Source organism: Lontra canadensis, unplaced genomic scaffold (assembly GCF_010015895.1).
Source record: "Lontra canadensis isolate GAN:19392208 unplaced genomic scaffold, GSC_riverotter_1.0 scaffold110, whole genome shotgun sequence".
Taxonomy (NCBI): Eukaryota; Metazoa; Chordata; class Mammalia; order Carnivora; family Mustelidae; genus Lontra; species Lontra canadensis.
The window spans coordinates 543,880-565,593 of record NW_022631104.1 but is presented as its reverse complement, the minus strand read 5'-3'; the positions used below and the strand labels follow the sequence as shown (position 1 = coordinate 565,593).

Genomic DNA, 21,714 nt, shown 5'->3' with positions numbered 1-21,714 from the left:
TCCCAGCCCCACTCGGTGTGGCTCCGTCTTTGTGTCCTCCTCGCCTCTGGTCAGAAGGGGCTCCAGGCTCCCCAAGGGGACCCTAGTGGGGGATCCTAGTAGGGGATCCAGGAGGCGCTGAGGTCTGGCAGAGAGGAAAGGGAGCACTGAGGGTAAATCTCCAGATCCCGGATGAGTGAGTTTTGGGCTAGTGGGCCCTGTCTCTCCCTCAGTCTCAGTCAGGGCCTCTACCCACAGGCCAGGGTTCCCAGCACTGTTCCCTCTCAACACTGCTTTCCTGCCTGAACCCAGACATTCCTCCCTTCCACCTCCCCCACCGGACAAGCCTCCCGAGAGAGGGAAGAATGCAGACAGCTGTTGCTTCAGGAAGACCAGACTGATGATGGACAAAGATACTCCGAGTTCCTGTGTCATTGTCATCTGCTTTAAAATAAAAACGGGACGGGGGCGCCTGGGGGGGCTCAGTGGGTTCAGCCTCTGCCTTCAGCTCGGGTCATGATCTCAGGGTCCTGGGATCGAGCCCCACATCGGGCTCTCTGCTCAGCAGGGAGCCTGCTTCCTCCTCTCTCTCTGCCTGCCTCTCTGCCTGCTTGTGATCTCTCTGTCTGTCAAATAAATAAATAAATAAAATCTTTTTTTAAAAATAATAAAATAAAAATGGGAACATCCCATTCTTTTCCCAAAAACCTTTGGGAACCTTTCCTGACTAGCCTTCACCTTAGTAGGCAAGGCCCACCTGAAGGAGGCCCAGTGGCTGGGCGGGCTCAGCTTGTTGGCTCAGGAACAAGAGGTCTGAAGGGCTTGTTCCTGTCATGTCAGGCTTCCTGGACTGTGGATCAGCCTGGCAGATGCTGAGCTGAGCACAGACACCCCCCTGCCCCGCCCTTGCTCCCCTCCAACATGGGGACCCGAAGGAATGCTGGGTTACCTAATCCAAGGAGCCTTCCAGCAATTATTTCATGAGAAAGTCAAGTGCCAAAAGGCGTGCATGTTTTGTGTGTGTGTGTGAGAGAGAGAGAGAGAGAGAGAGAGAAATCGAGCATGTGTTCCAAGTAGCTGTCTGCACTGGGGTGAGCCAAACCGCTCCCTGCCTTCTTTCTCCGGGCAGAACATTTGGGAGAGGCTGGGAGAGGTTGGGAGAGGCTGGGAGAGGCTGGGAGAGCCCTCCCCACCCCCTCCACCCCTCTGCCAGCCTTCATGACCCCTGCAGGTCTGAGCATGGGAGCCCGAGGATCAGAGACCCCGATCTCAGCCAGAAAAGCCCATTCCCTCCCTTCCCATTCCTTCCTTTGAAGAAGCCCCTTCCCTTCTTCACCCATGGAAGAACCGCGTGGTGAAGTCCTAGGGGGCACTGGCGAGTGTGACCTCCTGGGCCTGGGCCCGCAGCATCCATGGGGGTGGGCATGGGCAGGGGTCCACCCACCCTTTCCCATCTCCCACCACAGTGAATTGTCTGCTGTCCCCATCCACCAGGAGAATATTTGGGAGGAACTGCTTAGGGGCAGGGCGGGCTCCCTCTGCCGCTGAAGTGGGGACTCCGTCAAGGGCAGAGACAGGGTTCACTGTGAGTTCTGGGAAGGCAGACAGTCCAAGAAGCAAACCATCCCCCCTTGGCCACTCTCCCTCCGTAGTCACACCACTGAGTCAGTAGCTGGAGATGAGCCTGGGAGAGGAGAGCTGTACCAGGAGCGGGAAGAGGGGGGCAGGGGGGCAGGGACTGAAGGAGGCACCCTCCTGTGTCCACCAGGCTGGGACCACCCCTCCACCCTCCGCACCCTGGTCCGTGCGCACAGATGCTCGTGTACATGTGCAGCTCCGCTCCTCGGGGGGCAGGGCCTCCATCTCAGCCGTCCATCCACCCCCACACCTGGGACAGCACTGGCCTTAGAAAGTGCTCAGGAAGTCCTGGATGACTCCTAGACGCCTGGGCAAAGGAGGCTCACCAGCGAGCTCATGGGCTGCTAGGTGGCTGGACAGCAGAAGGAGGGAAGGGATGCTTGGGTACCCGGGAGGTGTGGGAGTGCCATTCGCTAAGATGGGTTAGAGTGAGCGGTGAGCCCTGGGGACTCACAGAGGCCATACGCGGCCCACCTCCAAGGTCACCTCGGCCTTTGCCCTAGAGATCCCTCCATGCCCCTGTGCCAAGAAGAGCTCAGGTTGGAGTGTCATGGGCCAGGGCAGATGGGCCTGCCACACCCTCCATGGAGACCTCAGCTCATGGGGCAGGGCAGCTAACTGGCCCGGCCGTCCAGGAAGGTGCAGGAAAGCAGCCACACCCCACACCTCGTGCCCCACAGCCACAGGTGCCAAAGGGAGCACGCTAACAAGGGCTCCAGGAGGTACACTCCAGGCCTGGGTCGATCCCCAGGCAGACATATACCCCCACACTCCTCCTCCCAAATCCTCAATTTGCCTCGCCTCCGCCCTGGAAATGGCCGCCTTGTTGTGAGACCCGTAGGAATGGGCACGCAGGGCGTGTATGTACCCTGCCGGGCTCAGGAGCCAAGTACAGAAGGACTGGGGGGGGGGGGTGTGCAGGAGCCCAGCCCCAGAGCAGGCAGCCTTGGAGTCTTGTGTCCGGCCGGGACCCCAGAGAGGGGCAGGTGGGGCTCTGCCCACCGGAAACAGGACCCCTGGGGCTGGTTCTGGGGCCCTGAGGCCCCTGGGATTTTGGGGGGTGGTCCCTGGGTCATTCCACCCAAGTCTCAGACTTCATGGCTCCATCCCCAGGGGACACTCTGCAGCTGCCCACCAGCATGGCCTGTTCATCTCTTCCCGTGCACCGGAGGGCGCGTCTGTGCACCTACCCCTGGGGAGTGTGTCTGCGGGGGCAGGGACATGTGGGCGTCACAGGGTCTGTGGTGCTCCATGCTGCGAGGAGGGCATGTGGACACGTTTGGAGGAGGGACCTTCATGCACATGCTTGCAGGGGCCGAGAGTGCCTTCCGACACACGCGTGTGCATCCGGGACATGTGCTGACACAAACACTGGGACGCGTCCTGTGATGCCAATACCACACAGGGGTGCGTGCAAGCCCGTCACACACTGCCTGAGCAGCCCCACACCCAACGTGCGTGTCCCCATGTCCGCTGCATCCTACGCTCTTGCTTCCTTCCTGTCCCTTTTCTCTCCACCTCCGTCCGGTCCCTGGACCGTGCACCCCATCCAACTCCGGTCATTCACTTCTACGGCCGAGTGGCTGGTGGAGCTGGTGGGAACAGACGCCGCAGAAGGTGCAGATCCCGGGTGCCGTGGGCTGCTCTGCTCTGCTGCACAGAAGATGCCAAGGGCGGCCCTGGCTTGAGGACGTGGTGTTATGGGGCAGGGCGGGGTGGGCCTCTGGGTCCCGGTGGGGGAGGAACTTCCCACGGACCTCTGCTGGGGCTCAGGCTAGCCAGAGAAAAAAATAACACCCGCCCCGGCCTGAGCGGCTGAGGTCCTCGTGCTGACCCAGGGGCTCTGCAGGGTGTGGACTGGAGACAGCTGCTTCTAGCCCAGATAAGGCCGTCGGGCTCACATTTTCCATTTCCAGGAGCCCCAGCCCCTAAGCCCCGGCCCCATTGCCTGGCGAGGTCTGCACGGGCTCACCCTGGGAACGGCAGCCCCAAGAGGGGACACCGAGGTCTGGGAAGAGCCACAGCTTGTCCCAGGCCCCTGGGCCCTGGGGTTAAGATCTTAGGGGCAGGACAGCTCAGAGCCCTCACAGCTCACATCCTCCAGAAACCAGCCCGGGTGGGAGGAAGGAGAACTGCCCCCTCTCCCCACGGCCCTGCCCCTGCTCCTGCCAGGGAGGACCCCCTCACCCAGGGGCCAGCAGTTGTCCTTGGGGGCAGATCTGGGCCTCAGGCTCTGGGCTCCCTCTGCCTTCTCCCTGCCTGTCCCTCCCCTTCCCCCCAAAGGCCTGGACCCTCCAGCCCTGCCTGGACTGCTCCCCTCCCCCTTCCCGGACTATTTATAGAGCCTGGCTCAGTGGCCTCCAGGAGGAGAAGAGCCAGAGGTCCAGGGCTACGGCTCACCGGCTCCTGGGGCCTTCCCCAGGGGCCCCCCGCAGGCTGGGCAGTGTCTCCTTTCAGCCCAGCAAAAGGCCACTAGCTCCGAGTGAGCGGTGGGGGTGGGGAGGTCAGGCCTCACTGGTGGGGGAGGGGGCCTACTGGAACCTCCTGTAGTCATAGCCACACAGGCTTTGCTCAGGAGCTTGCTGGAGATAGCTGGGGCTGCCGTGTCCATGGGAGGCCCCAGGGCCCACCAGCACCTTCTCACACCTCCCCTGCAAGCCCCAGAGGCACCTCACTCTAACAAAACCGTCCCTCTGACCCAAGGGTCCCTTCCACCAACAGGGAATGCCTTCTGGTAATGAGGAAAGCCCTTCCTGGACAAAACTCACTTCCACATGCAGGCAGCACTCCTCCCTGTCCCGTCTACCACTCCCGCTCATTCCTCATTCTCCACATCTTCAGAGCCCACCCAGATGCTGCCTCCTCTGGGAACCCTGCCCTGATGAGGTCTGTCCCCGGTCACCTCCACTCCCCGCCCCGCCGTGCCCATTGGAACACATCCCTTCTCTCTGGTCCCGTCTCCATCTTCCAATGTGCAGCTCATGTCTGTCCGGAGTGGGGATCTCTGTTTGGGGTGCGGGGCTGGGGGCTCCTCAAAGGGCAAGACCCCGCCTCACTCATGCTTCTGCCCACCCCCCCCAACTCCATCAGCCACCACGGTCACAAGAGTGAATGAGGGGCCGGAGCTGGATGAGGGGTGCACGGACCCGGGACTGGACGGAGGTGGACAGAACAAGGGAGAGAAAGGAAGCGAGAGAAACCCGTCCTGTGTCCTCTGAGCCCCAAGGGATGGGCTGGTGTCCCTGGGGCGGGAAGGCAGCGGGGGCAGCCCAGGCCAGGTCTCAGTGACACGGCGAGACCCTGGGCAGCAGCCAGATCGGTCACCCTCATTCTTTCCAGATCAAAGTTCCCCAAGGGAACAGCCTGGAACCTGACACTGGCACAGGGGCGGGGGGGGGGGGGGGGCGCGGGCCCCCCCCGGGGGGGGGGGGGGGGGGGGGGGGGGGCGGCAGCTGGCCCCACTCAGGAGGAGGGTGTGGAGAAGCAGGACACCTGTCCCCAGTCCCAGGGACAGCAGGCCAGCAGCCCGGGGAGGGGACCAGATGCACCAGACCATCCCCAGCCCCACCCTCCCATGAGGGCTCAGACCCCTCTGCCCCAGGCCTTCAAGCACTCCAGGCCCCCAGGGGCTCAGTGCCTCTCCCACCAGCCCTCCCCTGTGACCTCTCCCCTCTCCCAGGGCTCCCACCACAGACCCCCTCAGCGTGTTAACCCTTGCTTCTCAGAACAGCAGTATTCACCTTCCTCTTCATTCTCCAGGTTTTCCCTGACGGCGGGGTGGGGCAGAAGAAGAAAAAGGGCAGAACTACCCACCCCCGCTGTGGCCAAGCCTCTGCCCTGTCCTAGGCTGCTACGTCCGAGCGGGCAGGGAGGAGGCGGGCCGAGTGGGTTTGGGAGGCCTGTGTCGGTGGACGGGGCCCGAGTCTACAGCTCATCCATCCCCCTCCTCCTCCACCGTGGGACGTCCCGCTGCAGTCAGAGTGTGGCGTCACACCCAGCATGTGTGAGTACACACGCACGCACACACGTGTACACACACACACATTCACACACATGCACGTGCACTCGCACAGTGCTCACACACACGCACTCACACATAAAACACAAACAAAACGCAATGCCCCCTCCAGCCAGCCCCGGCTCCAGTGAGGAGGAAAGGTGGGGGGGGTCCCCTGGGCCCCCTTTCACTCCCTACCCCAAGCAGGGTGACAGCAGGCTGACACAGAGAGGGGGCAGAGTCCGCCCTGCAGCCAAGGAGCTCCAAGTCCAGCCGGGCACGAGGGTCCCAGCAGCTGTCCCTGAGCACGGGCTGCTGCAGCAGGTGGTCCCAGAGGGGGACCAAACAGCCCCATTTGGGGGATGGCTGTGCTTCCCCGCGATGGCCCCAGTTCCTCCAGACCCTCTCAGCATTCCCCAGCCCCCCAGTCCCTGAGCCCTCCTCTTCCCAGTGCCCCCAAGTCCTCCAAGGACCTTGTAGCCTCTGCTCCCCACCTGCCCCCGGCCCCCATCCCCCCATGACCAGACAGAACAAACCGTAGCTATGCCGGTTAGGGTTCAGTGGTTTCTGTTTGGGGGACATGACCGGGTCCCAGAGACGACAGCGGGACGGCTGTACAATGTTGGGAACGTGCTTACTGCCGCCCACCTATATGCTTAAAAACGCTTAAAATCATCAATGATGTGTATGTTTTACCACAATTTCAAACATTTAACAGCTTTTTCTGTCTATGCTGTCCTCCCTGCCTCACACTGTCTGAGCCCCTCCCTCCCCACTTCAGCCTCCCAGCTCCCCCATCCGTTTGATTTCCTCCCCCCCTTCCAGGACATCCAGCACCCCAAGCCTCCCACCCACCCGAGTCACTACCCCTGGCCCCATCCATTTCTCCCAGCCCCTACCAGCCCTCCAGGCTCATCCCACCCTTGCCCGCCACATCCACCCCACCCAGCAGAACCTCTCGGTGACCCTGCTCCAGGTCCTCTCCTTCTGTCAAAATTTTCCGGGCATCCCAGGAGCTGTTTTTCCTCTTGGGGCTCCTATGAGTTGGGAATCGTGGCAGAAACCTGCCCGCTGTGTGGTAAATAGGTGTATCAGGATGTGAGACCAGGATCGGTCCTGTCCCAGCACTAAGACCTGAGGACAGGAGGTGCCTGTGCCTCCCATGTTCCAGAGGGAGGGGGGCCCACCAAAGCCAGACCCTCGAGGGAGGTGGTGAGAACCAGACCCTAAGCTGACCCCTCTCCCCTGTCTTGAGCTCACAGAAGAGGCTGATGAGGCTAAGAGCGGTTAGCAAGCACTAGAAGCATCAGTTCTCCGGGGAGACCGGTCCTGTAAGTCCAGTGACGGGGACGAGGCAGGGATGTGCTGGTTCTTCACCGTAGTCGAGGGACAGAAGCCTCATGGGGACCACAGGGAAAGTCAGTAACTGCTCCAGTTCCAGAAACGAGGGGCAACACAGAGAACACGGCTTGTGCCTCAGGCCTCCGCGAAGGAGGACCTCCTTTCTGCCTTGGAAGGGTTAAAGGCCTCAGACAGGGCCCCCTCCTACCATAAGCAGTTTGAGAACACAGGAAGCATTCTTCCACACGGAGAAGAACAGGCAGCTGGATGGGGGTCCCTGGGAGAAGAGAGAGCCAGGTGCTGGCCCTTGCCTGCAGACGGGCTGGGAGGGGCAGGTGCCCAGACACCGCCCCCGTCTCACTGAGGGGAGAGGCTAGAGGTCACAGGCCAAGGGCCGAGGAGGAAGGAGACTCCAGAGAAAGAGCTCCGGGGGTCTGCAGAGCATCTCCTGGAGGTTTGCTGAGAACTGACGTGCTTGTCCGTGGGAGGAAAGAACAACCACGAAGTAGCAAGCCAAGCCACGCGTGGGGCTCACACAGCGGCAGGAATGGTCCAGGGCCGCCAGCAGTCAGAATGGAGAGACCATGTGGTACAGCGTGCACGGTTTGAGTCTTCAGAAGGTCGTGCGTTTCAGCCAAAGGAAGGGCAACCTACAGAACCAGAGAAAATGTTTGCAAGCCCCATAGCTATCTAATAAGGGGCTAATGTCCAAAATACATAAGGAACTCACAACTCAATATCAAAGAAACAGCCCAATTAAAAATGGACAAAGGACCCAAAGAGACATTTTTCCAAAGAAGATGTACAGGTGGCCGAGAGGCGCACTAATCACGGATTATCAGAGAAACGATCATCAAAGCCACAGGGAGATACCACGCACACCTCCTGGGAGGCCCATTCTCAGGAAGACACGGGGCAGATGTTGGCACTGACGTGAGGAGGGGACCTCGAGCACTGTTGGTGGGCGTGCCAAGGGGTATGGTTGCTGTGGACACCATGGGACTACGCACCCCATAGACAATGGGATGTTATTCAGCCTCGAAAAAGAAAATCCCTTGGGGTGCCTGGGTGGCTCAGTGGGTTAAAGCCTCTGCCTTCAGCTCAGGTCATGATCCCAGGGTCCTGGAATCAGCCTGGGTGGCTCAGTGGGTTAAAGCCTCTGCCTTCAGCTCAGGTCATGATCCCAGGGTCCTGGAATCAAGCCCCACATCGGGCTCTCTGCTCAGCGGGGAGCATGCATCCCCTCTCTCTCTGCCTGCCTCTCTGCCTACTTGTGATCTCTGTCTGTCAAATAAATAAATAAAATCTTAAAAAGAAAGAAAGAAAGAAAGAAAGAGAGAAAGAAAGAAAGAGAGAGAGAGAGAGAAAGAAAGAAAGAAAGAAAGAAAGAAAGAAAGAAAGGAAGGAAGGAAGGAAGGAAGGAAGAAAGAAAGAAAATAAATCCCACCATTTGCGGATTCATGGCCGGGCATGACATGACATGTGATAACCAGAGAAAGACGCATCCTGCATGGTCTCCCAGGTGGCGGTTGTGGGGGGACGTCAAACTCGAAGAAACAGAGAGTAGAAGGCTGGTGGCCAGACTGGAGTTGCGGGAAATGGGAAGAGGCCGGTCAGTGGGGACGAGCTTTTAGTTACAGCACGAGTAGGTTCTGAGGGTCTAATGTACAGCACGTACAGCACATACAGCACGGTGACTATAGTCGAAACGCTGAATTGCGTCGCTGAAATTTGCTAAGAGAATAAATCTCAAGCTTTCTCACAAGTACAAGAAAGGTAATGATGTGAGGTGATGGATGTGTTGATTAACTTTGTGGGAATTCTTCTTTCACAATGTGTATGTACATCAAATTACCGTGTTGTGCACTTTATTTTTTTTTAATTTATGTTTTTTAGTAGTCTCTACCCCCAGTGTGGGGCTCAAACTCACGACCCTGAGATCAAGACCAGAGCCACCCACTCACCCCCTCATGTTGGACACTTTAGATATGTTACTATTTTATGTGTAAATTATAGCTCAATAAAACCGCCAAAAAGGGGGGGAGGGAAGGGAAGGAGAAAAAAAGAGAAGAGAAGAAAAACAAGAATCATGCACTAGTAGCAAGGCTGACTCGTCCCAGAATAGAAGTTGCTTTAACAAAGCTTCCAAAGAAGCCGAAAGGATAAAACTGGCTCACAGATTACTTAACCATGAGCCAGAACAAAACCCATTATTTTTTAAAGAAATACACCAGAATACAGCACAAAACAATATAAAATCTAGAACATTTAGCACCTATTAGAACATTACCAAGCCTGCAACAGAATGGAAAAAGGTGACGCATAAGGAGAAAAAACAATTACTAGACACCGATCCAGAAAAGACAGGGATGAGGGAATTAGTAGATAAAGACTTTAAAACAGCTGTTTAGACTCATAACCACCACTGAGGAAAATTTGGGCAGGACGAGGAGAGAAATGGAAGATTTACAAAAAAGACCAAAGTGGGACTTCTGGGGTGTGAACGCACTACACCCAAAATGAAAATACACCTGACGGGGTTACAGCCAGAGGAGACACCCCCAAAGAAAGAACCAGGGGACCTGCAGAAAATGTGACATAACCTGCCCCAAATGAGCCACCAGGAGAAAAGCCACCGGGAAAGCCAGGAGCAGAGTCACGGTGCCGCATCCAGCAGTCTCACAAAGGTGTAGCTGGGAACCCGGGAGCAAAGGAGAACATTGCGGAACCGAGAACAGATATTTCATTACATCATGCTTTAAAATTTTCCAAAGGAAATGATGATCATCAACCCATAGACCCAAGAATCTCAACGAAATCCAAGCAAAGGAACAAAGAAAACCACCCCAACCCACATCGTAATCAAATTGCTAGGGGGAAAAAAGGCAATGTAAAATGAAAACCTCAAAAGTGATCCAGGAGATCCCACTTGTCGCCAACATGGAATGAATGACAAGGACTGAGTTTTCCCTCTTACCCACATGCTCTAAAAATAGACAAAACACGTGAAATAATAGTTTTCTAGCGGTGACGTCGGGAAGGTGGGGTCTTCCATTGCCCCCACTCATTGTTTTGGCTTCAGTGTCGTAAGGGTTTCAAGGAAGGGGCGCACGTCATGTCTGAAATAAGTGGAAGAAAATCATAAATATAAGAGCAGAATTTAATTAAGTGGAAAACAGAAACATAAGAAAGTCAATCATGCCAGAAATTAATCCAAAAACTGATTCTTTGAAATGATCTATAACATGGGAGGGAGGGAAGGAGGGAAAGTCTAGGCAGACTGATCGGGGAAAGAAAACACACAAATTATCAAGAGTGTAACAGAGGACATTTCCACAGACCCTTCAGGCTTCAAGAGGGTAATGAGGGGGATATTGTGAACTATAAATTTGACTAAATGAAATGCATAAATCCTCCAAAGATACAAAGTGTCAAAACCCACTCAAAAAGAAGAGCCAACCCTTCTTAAAAGAAAACTCCAGGCACCAATTACTTCACTGATGAAGTCTACCAGACATTTAAGAAAGAAATGCTCAAGGAAACATTTAGGAAATTAAGGAAATTTTTGAAAGAAAGGAGCTACGCCTGGCCTATTTGTTCCTGATATTCAAACTAGGTAAGAACATCACACCAAGACTTGAGCAAATCAAATCCAATAATACATAACAAGATAATGCCTCATGACCATCAAAGGTTTATGCCAGGAAGGCAAGCTTAGGTTAGCATTTGAAAATTAATCAGTATAATTCAAATTAATAGTGCGAACCAGAAGAACTATAGGGTTATCTCAGCAGATGCAGAAAAACCATTTAAGTACAACATCCACTTTAAACGATTAATTTTTTTTTAAAAAACCCTCAGTAAACTAGAGACGGTATGGAACTTCCTCAACCCGTAAAAAGCAGACAGGGTAACCTTACAACTAACACTGTTCTTGACCTTAAAAGGCTAAAGGTGTCTCCTTTAAGATTAGGGGACAAAAGACCAGCGTATCTTGTCTCACTTCTTCGGCTCGAAACTGTGCTAGGGGTTTTCGACGGTGCAACAGATAAGAAACAGAAGGCATGCGTATTGGATACAAAGTAAAATTCTTTGCTCCGGAACGGAAGTGTCCACTTAGAAAATCTTCAGAGAAATACAAAGAAACTGCTGTAACTAATAGATGAGCTTAGTGAGGTCTCAGGACACGAGATCAAGGTCAATACACAAAAACCAATCGGATTTCTTTACCCGAGCAAGACATCACTAGCAGGGCCCTGAGATGTTCTCTAAAATACCGTCTACAGTGGCAGTCACACAGCAGAAAGTACCATTCGTGACAGCGGAAAACAGAAAGACCACCTAAGGAAACGTACAGCAGGCTTGCGTGTGGGCAACCACGAGGGACCGCAAGCCCAAGTGGAAAAAGTCCTAAGCAAATGGTGAGATAAACGGGCTCATGAATCGTAAGATGATTTTTGTCGGTTCACCCCCGGTGGGTCTAACGAGCACTGCCACACCCGTCAAAACCACTGCAGGCTTTCCTTCCAAAAACTGCGGAAAGGATTCTAAATGCTAGCCGAGAATCTTTTAAAAAAGAACAACTACGCTGGCGGTCTCAGAATCTAGCTGATTTTGATACATAAGCTGCATCCGTCGAGATAGTGTGCTCAGAGTGTGGGAAAGACGGAGGTATGAGTCGACCGGGATTCGCTGTGGGCAAGAACAGTCCACACATCGGCTCACGTGCACACAGTCTGTGGACTTGCAACGAGGGTTGGAAATGGGGAAGACGGCAGTTTTCTCCCCCACAAGGGGCACTGGAGTAATTTGGTATCTCCACGCAAAGGTAAAACGAACTTTGACCTGTACCTCATGGCATTCCCCCAAATTAATTCAAAATGAATCATAGATCTAACTAAAACTAGAACAGAAACTGGGGCACCTGCTGGCTCATTGGGTTAAGTGTCTGCCTTCGGCTCAGGTCATGATCCCAGGATGGTGGGATCTCATCCTGCATCAGGCTACAGGCTCAGGGGAAGCCTGCTTCTCCCTCTGCCTGCCCCTCCCCCTGCTAGTGAGCTGGCTCTCTCTCTCAAATGAATAAAGTCTTTTTAAAAATTTTTAAAAGGAGGGATGAAAACATGCTCCCACAAAAACTTGCGTGGAAATGCTTTTAACAGCTGTATTCATAATAATGAAACTGGAAACAACCCAATCCTCACCGATGAGCAAATACATTGTTGTCTATCAATACAGCGAACGTCGCTCATCAGTAAAAAAGTACAAGTACTTGCTACAACACGGGTGCTTCTCAAAGGCTCTCCCCTTCGTGAAAGGCGTGAGAAATGGAAGAGGGTATATTGTATGATTCCACTGGTTACAGGTCATCCCTCTAAACAGGAGGCCTGGTAAAGGCAATCACCAGGGGACACAAGTTAGCTCTGTGGTTCGAGGGCCAGGAGTAAAAGGCGGGCCGAGGGGCACAAAGAAACTTTTTGCGTGATACAGACGTCCTGTATCTTGATTGTGGTGTTGTTTAATACATTAAAATTGGTGAATTTTACCTTCTATGCATTATACCCCCAAAATCTGATTTTCAAAATGGGATGCATGGCCGACTTGCTGGCCACCGACGGTTTTGCGGGCGAAGTTTTGCGGTTCGCCGCCCCGGACGCCGAGAACCCCAGGTCCTCACGGAGAAGGGCCGGCGCATGCCGGCCTCCCAGGGACAGGTGCTCAGACCGGACCCGGGCGCCCGGGAGCCTGCCCGCGCGCGCCCCCTGGCGGGAGGCCGGATCCTGACAGCCAGGTGCGAGGCGCCTACCCCTGGGAGCGCAGGAGGCTGGGCCACCTGCGGGAGCCCAGGGGGTGCGGGCGAGGGGCGGGGGGCGGGGGCCGTGGTTCAGCCTAGGGGCCTGCAGAAGAACCTGCAGAAGAGCCCCGCTCTAGATGAGTCAGCCTCGTACGCACACCAAGCCGGGAGAGGCCGTGTGCCAGCTCAGACAGTGCGGGTCACAGACATTGCTTGCCCCCTCCCCTACCTCCACCCCGGAAGAACCAACAGCGGTCTGGTGGGTGAGGAGGAGGGTCTCAGGGTGCAGGGATGGGCGGGCAGGTCTGGAAGGAGTCGGCCACACACACATGCACACACTGTCTCATGCACAGGGACACACATGCCCACACACACCCTTGTCCCCCCTGTTGCTGGAGACCTCCCCAAAACAGAGAAGGCATAAAGAAGAGGATTTTAACCTTGAACGAACTTTTCAGTTTTGTTTTGTTTGGGGAAGCCTTGTGCTGTTTCTGCGTTTTTCATTGCGGTCAGATATCCCTGACATCGGAGGCACCTGGGTGGCTCAGTGGGTTGAGCCTCTGCCTTCGGCTCAGGTCATGATCTCAGGGTCCTAGAATCGAGCCCCGCATCAGGCTCTCTGCTCAGTGGGGGAGTCTGCTTCCCCCTCTCTCTGCCTCTCTGCCTACTTGTGATCTCTCTCTCTCTCCCTCTGTGTCAAATAAATAAATTAAAAATATATATATACCTGACATCGAATTTACCGCTGCTGGCCCTTGTTAATGGTTCAACCCCGCGGCAGCAAGTTCACTCACATCAGTGTGCGTCTGTCTCCAGAAACTTCATCACCCCTGACCGCAGCCCCCCACCCCTGACAACTGCTGTCCTTGTCTCCATGCCTTTGGCCATCCTGTACCACTTTTTTTTTTAAGATTTTATTTATTTATTTGACAGAGATCACAGGTAGGCAGAGAGGTAGGCAGAGAGAGAGGGGGAAGCAGTCTCCCCACTGAGCAGAGAACCTGATGCGGGGCTCAATTCTAGGACCCTGAGATCACGACCTGAGCCAAAGGCAGAGGCTTAACCCACTGAGCCACCCAGGCGCCCTGTATGGCTTTCTTAATTGCAGTTACTGAAATGAGACTTCCGTGACTTGAAGTGACCTGGGAACTGTTTGCTGAGAAAGACGGTCCTGTGTTCAGTTCAGGGTGGTCGTGAACCATCCCCGCAGAGCAAGCTGCTCTTTCTTCTAGAGATCTGTTGATTCTAATAATGGCCTTTTGGGCCACTTGTGTCTTCTCACCTGTATTTTAAGTTCCTGTTGTATGTTTTAAATTCACCAATAAAGAGTGAGCCCTGGGATCCATCTTCAACCCCCAAAGAAACAGAAGCTCAGACCCCCTCACCGTGTGGCCCAGGTGTGTAATTTCCAGGTCTTATAGGTAGTAGACCTCTGTTTCTGCAATGCTTGTTTTTTTTTTTTTAAGATTTTATTTATTTATTTGAAAGAGAGAATGAGCAGTGGGGATGGGCAGAGACAGAGAAAGGGAGGAAGCAGACTCCCTACAGAACAGGAAGCCCAATGCAGGGCTCGATCCCCGGACCCGGAGATCAGGACCTGAACAGAAGGCAGACGCTTCCCAGACTGAGCCCACAGGTGCCCCTGTTTGTGCAGTTTCCTGGTGGTTCTGGGAGATATCTCACAGTTACAGTAAGATTCACAAAGGCCATTCCAGCCACAGCATTGCTGGGTGACAGCCCGAGACCAACACCAAACACCATCGTAGTCCCCCTTCCGACTCGTGGACCACGGCGGCATTCAGAAATTATTAGCTTAGCACCAGCATTTAATAACCCCAGAAAGACATGATTATTTCATTTCCCAGGTGCACGATTCCGACGGCAAACGGCATATGTTCATTCTAACGCTGCCTCCTCCCTCTGTCCTGGCGTTCTTGACTTGCTCAAAACCGTTTTCAGGGGTTCCTGCAACTGGAATCACCTGGAGTGATTTTTTTTTTTAAGATTTTATTTATTTATTTGAGAGAGAATGAGTGAGAGAGCGCATGAGAGAGGAGAAGGTCAGAGGGAGAAGCAGACTCCCCAAGGAGCTGGAAGCCCAATGCGGGACTCGATCCTGGAAGTCCGGGATCGTGACCTGAGCCGAAGGCAGTCCCTCAAACAACTGAGCCACCCAGGCGCCCTCGAGTGATTTTTTATACCGATACTCCGGTCACCTCACACAGAATCACCTGCCAGGAAAAGCCGGTTTTTCTACCCTGACACTTCATCCCCTCCCAGTCTATAACCAGGGTCAAATCCCAGCGTGTCCCGGGGGCTGATTACACAGCCAACCTGAAGAAACGTGTGTGCACACACGCACGCAGCCACGCACGTATGCACCCATGCACGCACGCACGCACGCGCCTGCGCACGCACGCAGGCCTGAGCTGGAGCAAGGCTGAGCAGGAAAGCCTTGCCTGGAGCCTGAGGAGCCAGAAGGACTATTGACCACACACCCTTCCTTGCTGCGGGGACACCTTCTGGGCAGAGCCACGAGACTGCGGGAGGAGGTGCGTGGTCGACTGGGGGACCACCCGGCCTCAGGCAAGATACCCACCGAGTAATGGGTCTGGGAGGGTGTAAGTCCGGCAGTACTTGCCAGGGGCCCCCCCCCCCCCCCCCCCGCAAAGCCTCATGATGACGCAGCTCCCTGGCAGAGACAGTGACTCAGCTGGTGTCTGATGGCGGTGGGAGCAGGGAGACCAGGGTCCTGGTATTTTTTTTTTTTTTAACTGACGGAGTGTGAGGAGCACAGGTGACATAGGGAAGTGTTGAATCTCTAGATGCTCCGCCAGACACTACCGTTACACTGTGTGTTTTGACTAACTGGAATTTAAGTAAAAACCTTAAAAGTAATAGAGGAGGCACCTGGACGGCTCAGTGGGTGAAGCATCTGACTCGTGATTTTGGCTCAGGTCATGACCTCAGGGTCAGGAGATCGAGCCCGGCTCAGAGCCTGCTTAAGATTTGCTCTCTCTCCCTCTGTCCCTTCCCCAACAGGCACAGGTGCACACATGTGCCCTTGATCTCTCTCCCTCTCTAAAAAAAAAAAAAATTAACAGTGATTCCTGTTGCAAAACTCACTGGAAGGCCAGATAAGGCCTCTGTTGTCAACTGTGGCTACACATTGGAAACACCTGGGAAACCCTGTAACCATATCTTTTAAACACCCACCTAAAGATTCTGACTTAACTATTTAATGGGTCTGCCTGGGTTCTAGGAGCTTTTTGAGCTCACCAGGTGATTGTGATGTGCACCCACGACTAAGAGAAGGAGTGAGTGCACCTTTGGTCCGATGGCCAGAGGTGAGCCACCTGCGGGCATGCACGTGTGGTTGCTGGGGTGACTCGTGCAGACCGCTGTAGCCCGGGGAGATCGAAGCCCTACGGCAGAGGGGCAAAGAGCTTCCTGGACCCCTTTCCAGCGGGGCTGGGGGCGGGTGTTCCCACACCAGCCGGTTCCCCTGCCTCCACTTGTTTCTGATCCCGTGCACCCGGAGACAGGGTCAGAGTCCATGGGGTAAGACCGCCCCCGCCCCTGCTTCAGACCCGAGTAGCAAGTGAGTTGTTCCCTGTACTTTATTTTTAAGATTTTATTTATTTGACGGAGAGAGACACAGCGAGAGAGGGAACACAAGCAGGGGGAGTGGGAGAGGGAGAAGCAGGCTTCCCACGGAGCAGGGAGCCCGATGTGGGACCCCAGGATCATGGCCTGAGCTGAAGGCAGATGCTTACCTGACTGAGCCTCCCAGGTGCCCTGTTCCCTGTACTTCTGAGCAAATGGCTCTGAATCAGAGGTTCCCATGACCACCTCCTCAGGTCAGACGACTTGACGAGAGGGGCTCACAGAGCTCAGAGAAACCCTTTATTCCCGGGATCGTCCATTTATTACAAAAGCCCCACTCTGCCAGCCAGCACCCCCACATGCCCACCGACCGGAAGTTCTCCGAGCCCTGTCCTGGGTATTGTGGAGGCTTCACGACAAAGCACGACTCCTCAAATCCTGGGCGCTGGTGACAGATGCAGCCTCCAGCCCGTCCGCCGTCCGTCCCCAGCGGTCAGGGGTGGGGCTGGGAGTTCTCCCCGCCAGGCCACTGGCTCCCCTCATTAACAAGCAAAAGCCACCTACAGGTCTCTCAGCATTTAGAAGCTGGCAAGGGGTTAGAAGCTCTGTGGGCAAACAGGATGGTGAAACCTAAATCCTGACCTATAAATCACAGGCCCGGGAAGGAACCCACGGCTCTGGAAGGTCCAGCGTGTAGCAGGCTTTCAGTGAATCTCCTTTTTGAGTCACACCTCAGCTCGGGGAGGACAGATGTTGCCCGTCCTGTTTTATGGAAGTGGAGTCAGGACTCTCAGCGGCTACACTACGTGCCTGGCCACGTGGTGAGTCCGTGGCGGAAACTGGCCGAGATCCAGGTCTCCTGAAGCCGATGCCACTCCCCAGCCCTGCTGAGAGGATGGGCTGCCTCAGCCCGTGGCGCCGCCCGGCCTGACCACCAGGCGTTCCCGGAGTCCGTCGTGCCTCTAAGTGGAACGTGGCTAAGAGGTACCTGTGGGGTGCGGTGCTGTCTGGGCCCAGGGCTACGGGAGCGAGAGAGGGCACAGGAGGACCCAGGCAGGGGGAGTCTAGGTCCCAAAGAGCTTGTCAGGCTCTGCTCTGAGAGTCATGTCCGTTCCCAGGGGCCAAAGGATCCCGTCTGCTGAGCGAAGGAAGCTGGCGCTGGGAGCCCGAGGGCCGGCTGCAGGGTGGCAGGACACAGGGGCGTCACAGACTTCCACGGTCCCCAGAGGCCTTTTCCTAGGAAGGAAGGACAACCTTCACCCTGAGATTATAGGCTTCCCGTAGTTTACGAAACGAGAGCAGAAGGTCTTCGAGATCACTCCCACACACACTGGGCAAAAGGGAAAGGACGCAGACCTCTGCCACAGTCTGCACGTGGCTCGTTCGTTTTTGATCCGTCTGAGAAATCAGAAACCCGGGACACCAGCCGAGCGTGAGCACAGGGGGACGTGGGAGGCACGGAAGTGGAGGCTGCAGGTGTTCGTGGCTTTCTGTGGGTCAGTGCTACTTAAAGTGTGGTCCAGGATCACCTGGGAAAGCCGATTCCTGGGGCCTCCCGCAGACCTACAGAGTCAGTACTCGGACCGCACAAACTCTCGGAGTGATTCTGATGCACTCAAAGGGAGACAGGAACCACTGGGGAAATCATGAAGCCGAGGGAGAGGAGGGGCCGGTGAGGGCGTGGGGCCCTGGGCTGGGCGGAGGCAGGAGGCGGGAGGGGCTGGGGCCAGAAGTGGAGGCAGGGATGGCTTTGCCCTTGCAGTGGGGAGGAAAGAACCCAGTGGGAGTGCGTTTGCAGTTGGGGGTGGCCTTGAGGCTGTGCGATGTGGGAGGCAGGGTCTGGCTGTGAGGCCAGGGGGCTGTGATGTGGTCCCGGGGAAATGGGTCAGCACGGAGCAGGTGTGGGGAACTGGGGCCAGGCTGTGGGCCCAGGAGGACTGCCATGCCACCTGTTGGAGAGAGCCACAGGACGCACCATGGAGTCCCCTTCCCCACCCTCCAGGGGGCTCCCCAGACAGAGAAGGCTGGGCTCCCCCACACGGCCCACACCGGCACCTGGTTTCCAGCTGAGCCCTGACCCAAGTCACACTGAGTCCCGAACAGGCTTGGGGGATCTGGTAGCTGCATCCCCAGAAGGCAGGGGACCTGCGGGAATGCTGGCTGGGTCTCGGGCCACGGCCGTGGTCCCCGGGGCTGGGCTCCTCCTGCCTCCCTGAGCGGCACCCCCTCTCAGGCCCCCCAGCCCTGAGAGCCCCCAGGCCTGTGCCCTGATGGGGCAGTCTCACACGAAGCCTCGCTGGCCCCGTGCCCTGCCCAGACCTGTTCTAGATTCCACACCACCCTTCCCCAAGGCAGCCTCCACCTCCCACCAGCCGGGAGCAGGCGAGGCCAGGACTCAGCGGGAAGGCCGGCAGGCGTCAGAGCCGTGTGGGCACCGTGGAGCCATGGAACCGGAGGCAAGGCCCGTGCTCTACCGACAGCTGCTGCTCTGGGACCCCAGCTTGGGGTCTGAGGACGATGAGGACGATGAGGAGGAGACCTTTGAGCTGGTCGTTTCGAATTCTCGGAGGCCCCACAACTCCTTGGGGTGAGTCAAGGAGGGGTCTGGACACCCTCGGGCCTGAGGCTGGCAAGTCCTGCCCTCTGGAGCCGCTAACGTGGGGGCAGAGGGCAGACCCCCCCCATGCTTGGCTCTACTTGGCTCCAGGAACTTTCTGGGTGAATGGGGAAAAGCCGGGCTGCAGCCCCAGACCCGGTCTCTACCAGCTATTCCGAGGTTTGTGCTCGGATCACCCCCAGCCAGCCGTGCCCGCTGCTCCGTCAGAGGGCCCCACCCCCACCCCCGGTGCAGGAGGCACCTGCTGGGCAGGCTGGGGTCTGGCCACACCTGGCTGGGCCTAGCTCCTCAAGCCAGATGAGCCCCCCCCCCAGCCTCCCTCCTGCCGGTCTCAGCCCAGAGACTCCCTCCCTGGCTGGCCTGTGTCCCCAAGCCCCTTTCAGTCACCATGTCTTCTCTATGTGGTGCCAGGAGGCCTTTCTGGAAAATAGTCCCTGGGCTCCCTCAGAACTCTTGGTCGTCCCCTGGTCCCAGGCCTGACGCAGGACACCCTTCTCAGCAGGAACGAGGTTGGCGGGCTGCCCGGGGCCTGGGCTCGCCTCGGCGCCGCCCTGCTGCTGCTGGTCACTGGCTTCTCCCTGGCTGCGAGGCAACTCTACATCAGGGGTGACCCTACAGGAAGCCAGGGCTCGGCAGCCCCCCGGCCCGGCGGGCACTCCCATGCCCCTGGTGTGTACCACCACGGTGCCATCATCAGCCCGGCAGGTCAGAGCCAGGAACCGCTTGGGGGGCGGGCAGGGCCCAGGGCATTGGTCGCCGGCCATGCCCCAAGACAATGTCTTCCTGGCCGTAGCCATGTGCTCCCACCTGGGCCGAGAGCTGCTCATCGCCGGGGGCAACGTCGTGGACGCGGGAGTGGGAGCAGCTTTGTGTCTGGCGGTGGTGCACCCTCACACCACGGGGCTAGGTCAGTGCCCCGCGGCTCTGGGCCTGCTCCGTGATCTGTACCTTAAGTCCTGACACCCCGGGCCGCTCAGTGGCAGGACCTAGGCTGTGAGCTCTGCTCCCTGGTGCATGTGGTCTTGACCCTGGGACTAGTTACTAACCCCTGTCTCCAGGCCCAACCTCAGGCTAAGGTAGTGACCTCCCCCCGGGACCACTGAGAGAGCCTGACTCCATGGCCCCCGAGCCCTGGGTGACCCCTCTGTCTCCTCCAGGTGCCACGTTCTGGGCCCTCTTCCACAACAGCTCCTCGGGCAGCCCAACTGCCCTGACGCCGGGCCCCGCGCAGCCCCTGGGCCCCGGCCTGCGGCTGCCGTCCGCCCTGCCCAGCTTGCGCCTGCTGCACGCACGCTTCGGCCGCCTGCCGTGGCCACGGCTGCTGGGGGGCCCCACCTCGCTGGCTCAAGACGGCTTCCTGGTAGACACAGCCCTGGCCACAGCTCTGGCAGCCCGGGGCACAAAGGGCCTCTGTCCACTACTGTGCCATGCTGATGGGACCCCCCTGGGCCCCGGGGCCCGAGCCACCAACCCCAAACTTGCAACCGTGCTGCGCCTAGCGGCCCAAGCCCCGGACCTGGCCGGGGATGCCCTACTGAGCCTGCTGGTCAGAGACCTGGGGCTGCGGAGGCCCCAATCCAGGCCCACGCCCACCCTGGAGCCCGCAGTGCAGCAAGCCATACCCCAAGGTGTCCTATCCACCACCCCTGGCCCCTCAGCCTGCCCAGAGCTGCTGGCGATGGTAGGGGCAGCCCTGCACTCAGGAGAGCCCAGCCCCGACCCCTGCCCGGCACGCTCACCAGCTCCCGTGGGCCCTGTGGGCACTGTCCTGGCCACTGTAGACAGCGGTGGCTCGGTGCTGCTCCTTACCTCCTCACTCAGCAGCCCCTTTGGCTCCGGACGCCTGTCCCCGAGCACTGGGGTTCTCCTTAGTGACCTGGTGGCCAAGCCTACAGCCAGTGCCTGGGCCTGCCCCCTCCTCCTCCATGGAAGCTCGGATGACACAGAGGCTGACATGTTAGGGCTGGTGGCTTCGGGAACTCCTGCGGTGGCCAGAGTTGTGACTCGTGCCCTGCTCAGTCACCTGGCTGGGCCCCAGACCCAGGTCCAGCACCAGCGACGGCAGGGACCGACACTGAGCGCTAGCGTTTGTGGCCAAGGGACCCTGCTCCAGGTGGCTGTCCAGGCAGAGCATGCCCATGTCTCCAGTGTCCCCAGCAGCTGCTGCACTGTCCAGGGGTTCTAAGTGGGGGATGTGTCTAGCCGGGGGTGGGAGGGTGGGGGTGTCCCACCTGGCGGCAGGAGCGGAACAGGCCCAGCAATGAGGTCGCGCGTAGCAGCATGCCTAGTTACCGGCTCGCTGCTGGCTCAGGCCCACAATGTCTGGCCCGGTCAGTACCCTGGACTCCAGATCGGGTTCTTTTTCAGCTGAGGAGACTGAGGGTACTGGGGAAAGAGCCCCAGACTCCAGTTCAGATCTGGCTCTGAGAAGGACAGGTAGTAGGGTGCCAAGCCCCTGCCTTGGCTCCAGACCCCGTGGGCAGGGCAGGCAGAGCCTGGGGTCCCGCTGGCCTCTCTGTCTCCCCCTTCAGGCCACCCTCTGCCGATGTCTCTCAACTGAGCTGGAAACAAAATAAAGATCCAATCTCCCGGATTTCTGTGCCTCCCGCTTCCCAGCTTCCCATCGGCCTGTGAGGTGCTTGGTGTCATGACCTCCTCGTTGGGCACCATTGCAGACCTACCCCGGACAGGCAGAGGCTTGGGCCACGGTCCTCCAGCTTCCCCTAACCCTGTTCGCCTTCT

At 57.1% G+C, this 21,714-nt stretch overlaps 1 protein-coding gene across 1 annotated transcript; it reads left to right on the top strand.

The window, feature by feature from the left end:
• The first annotated feature begins 17,312 nt into the window (after nt 1-17,312).
• GGT6 (gamma-glutamyltransferase 6) lies at nt 17,313-21,226 on the top strand. Its single transcript, XM_032839985.1, is given in 5 exon segments — nt 17,313-17,339; nt 18,673-18,942; nt 19,472-19,694; nt 19,696-19,879; nt 20,130-21,226. Coding segments are annotated over 4 exon segments (1,578 nt in total). The 5' UTR covers nt 17,313-17,339; nt 18,673-18,799; the 3' UTR covers nt 21,158-21,226.
• The last annotated feature ends 488 nt before the right edge of the window (nt 21,227-21,714 follow it).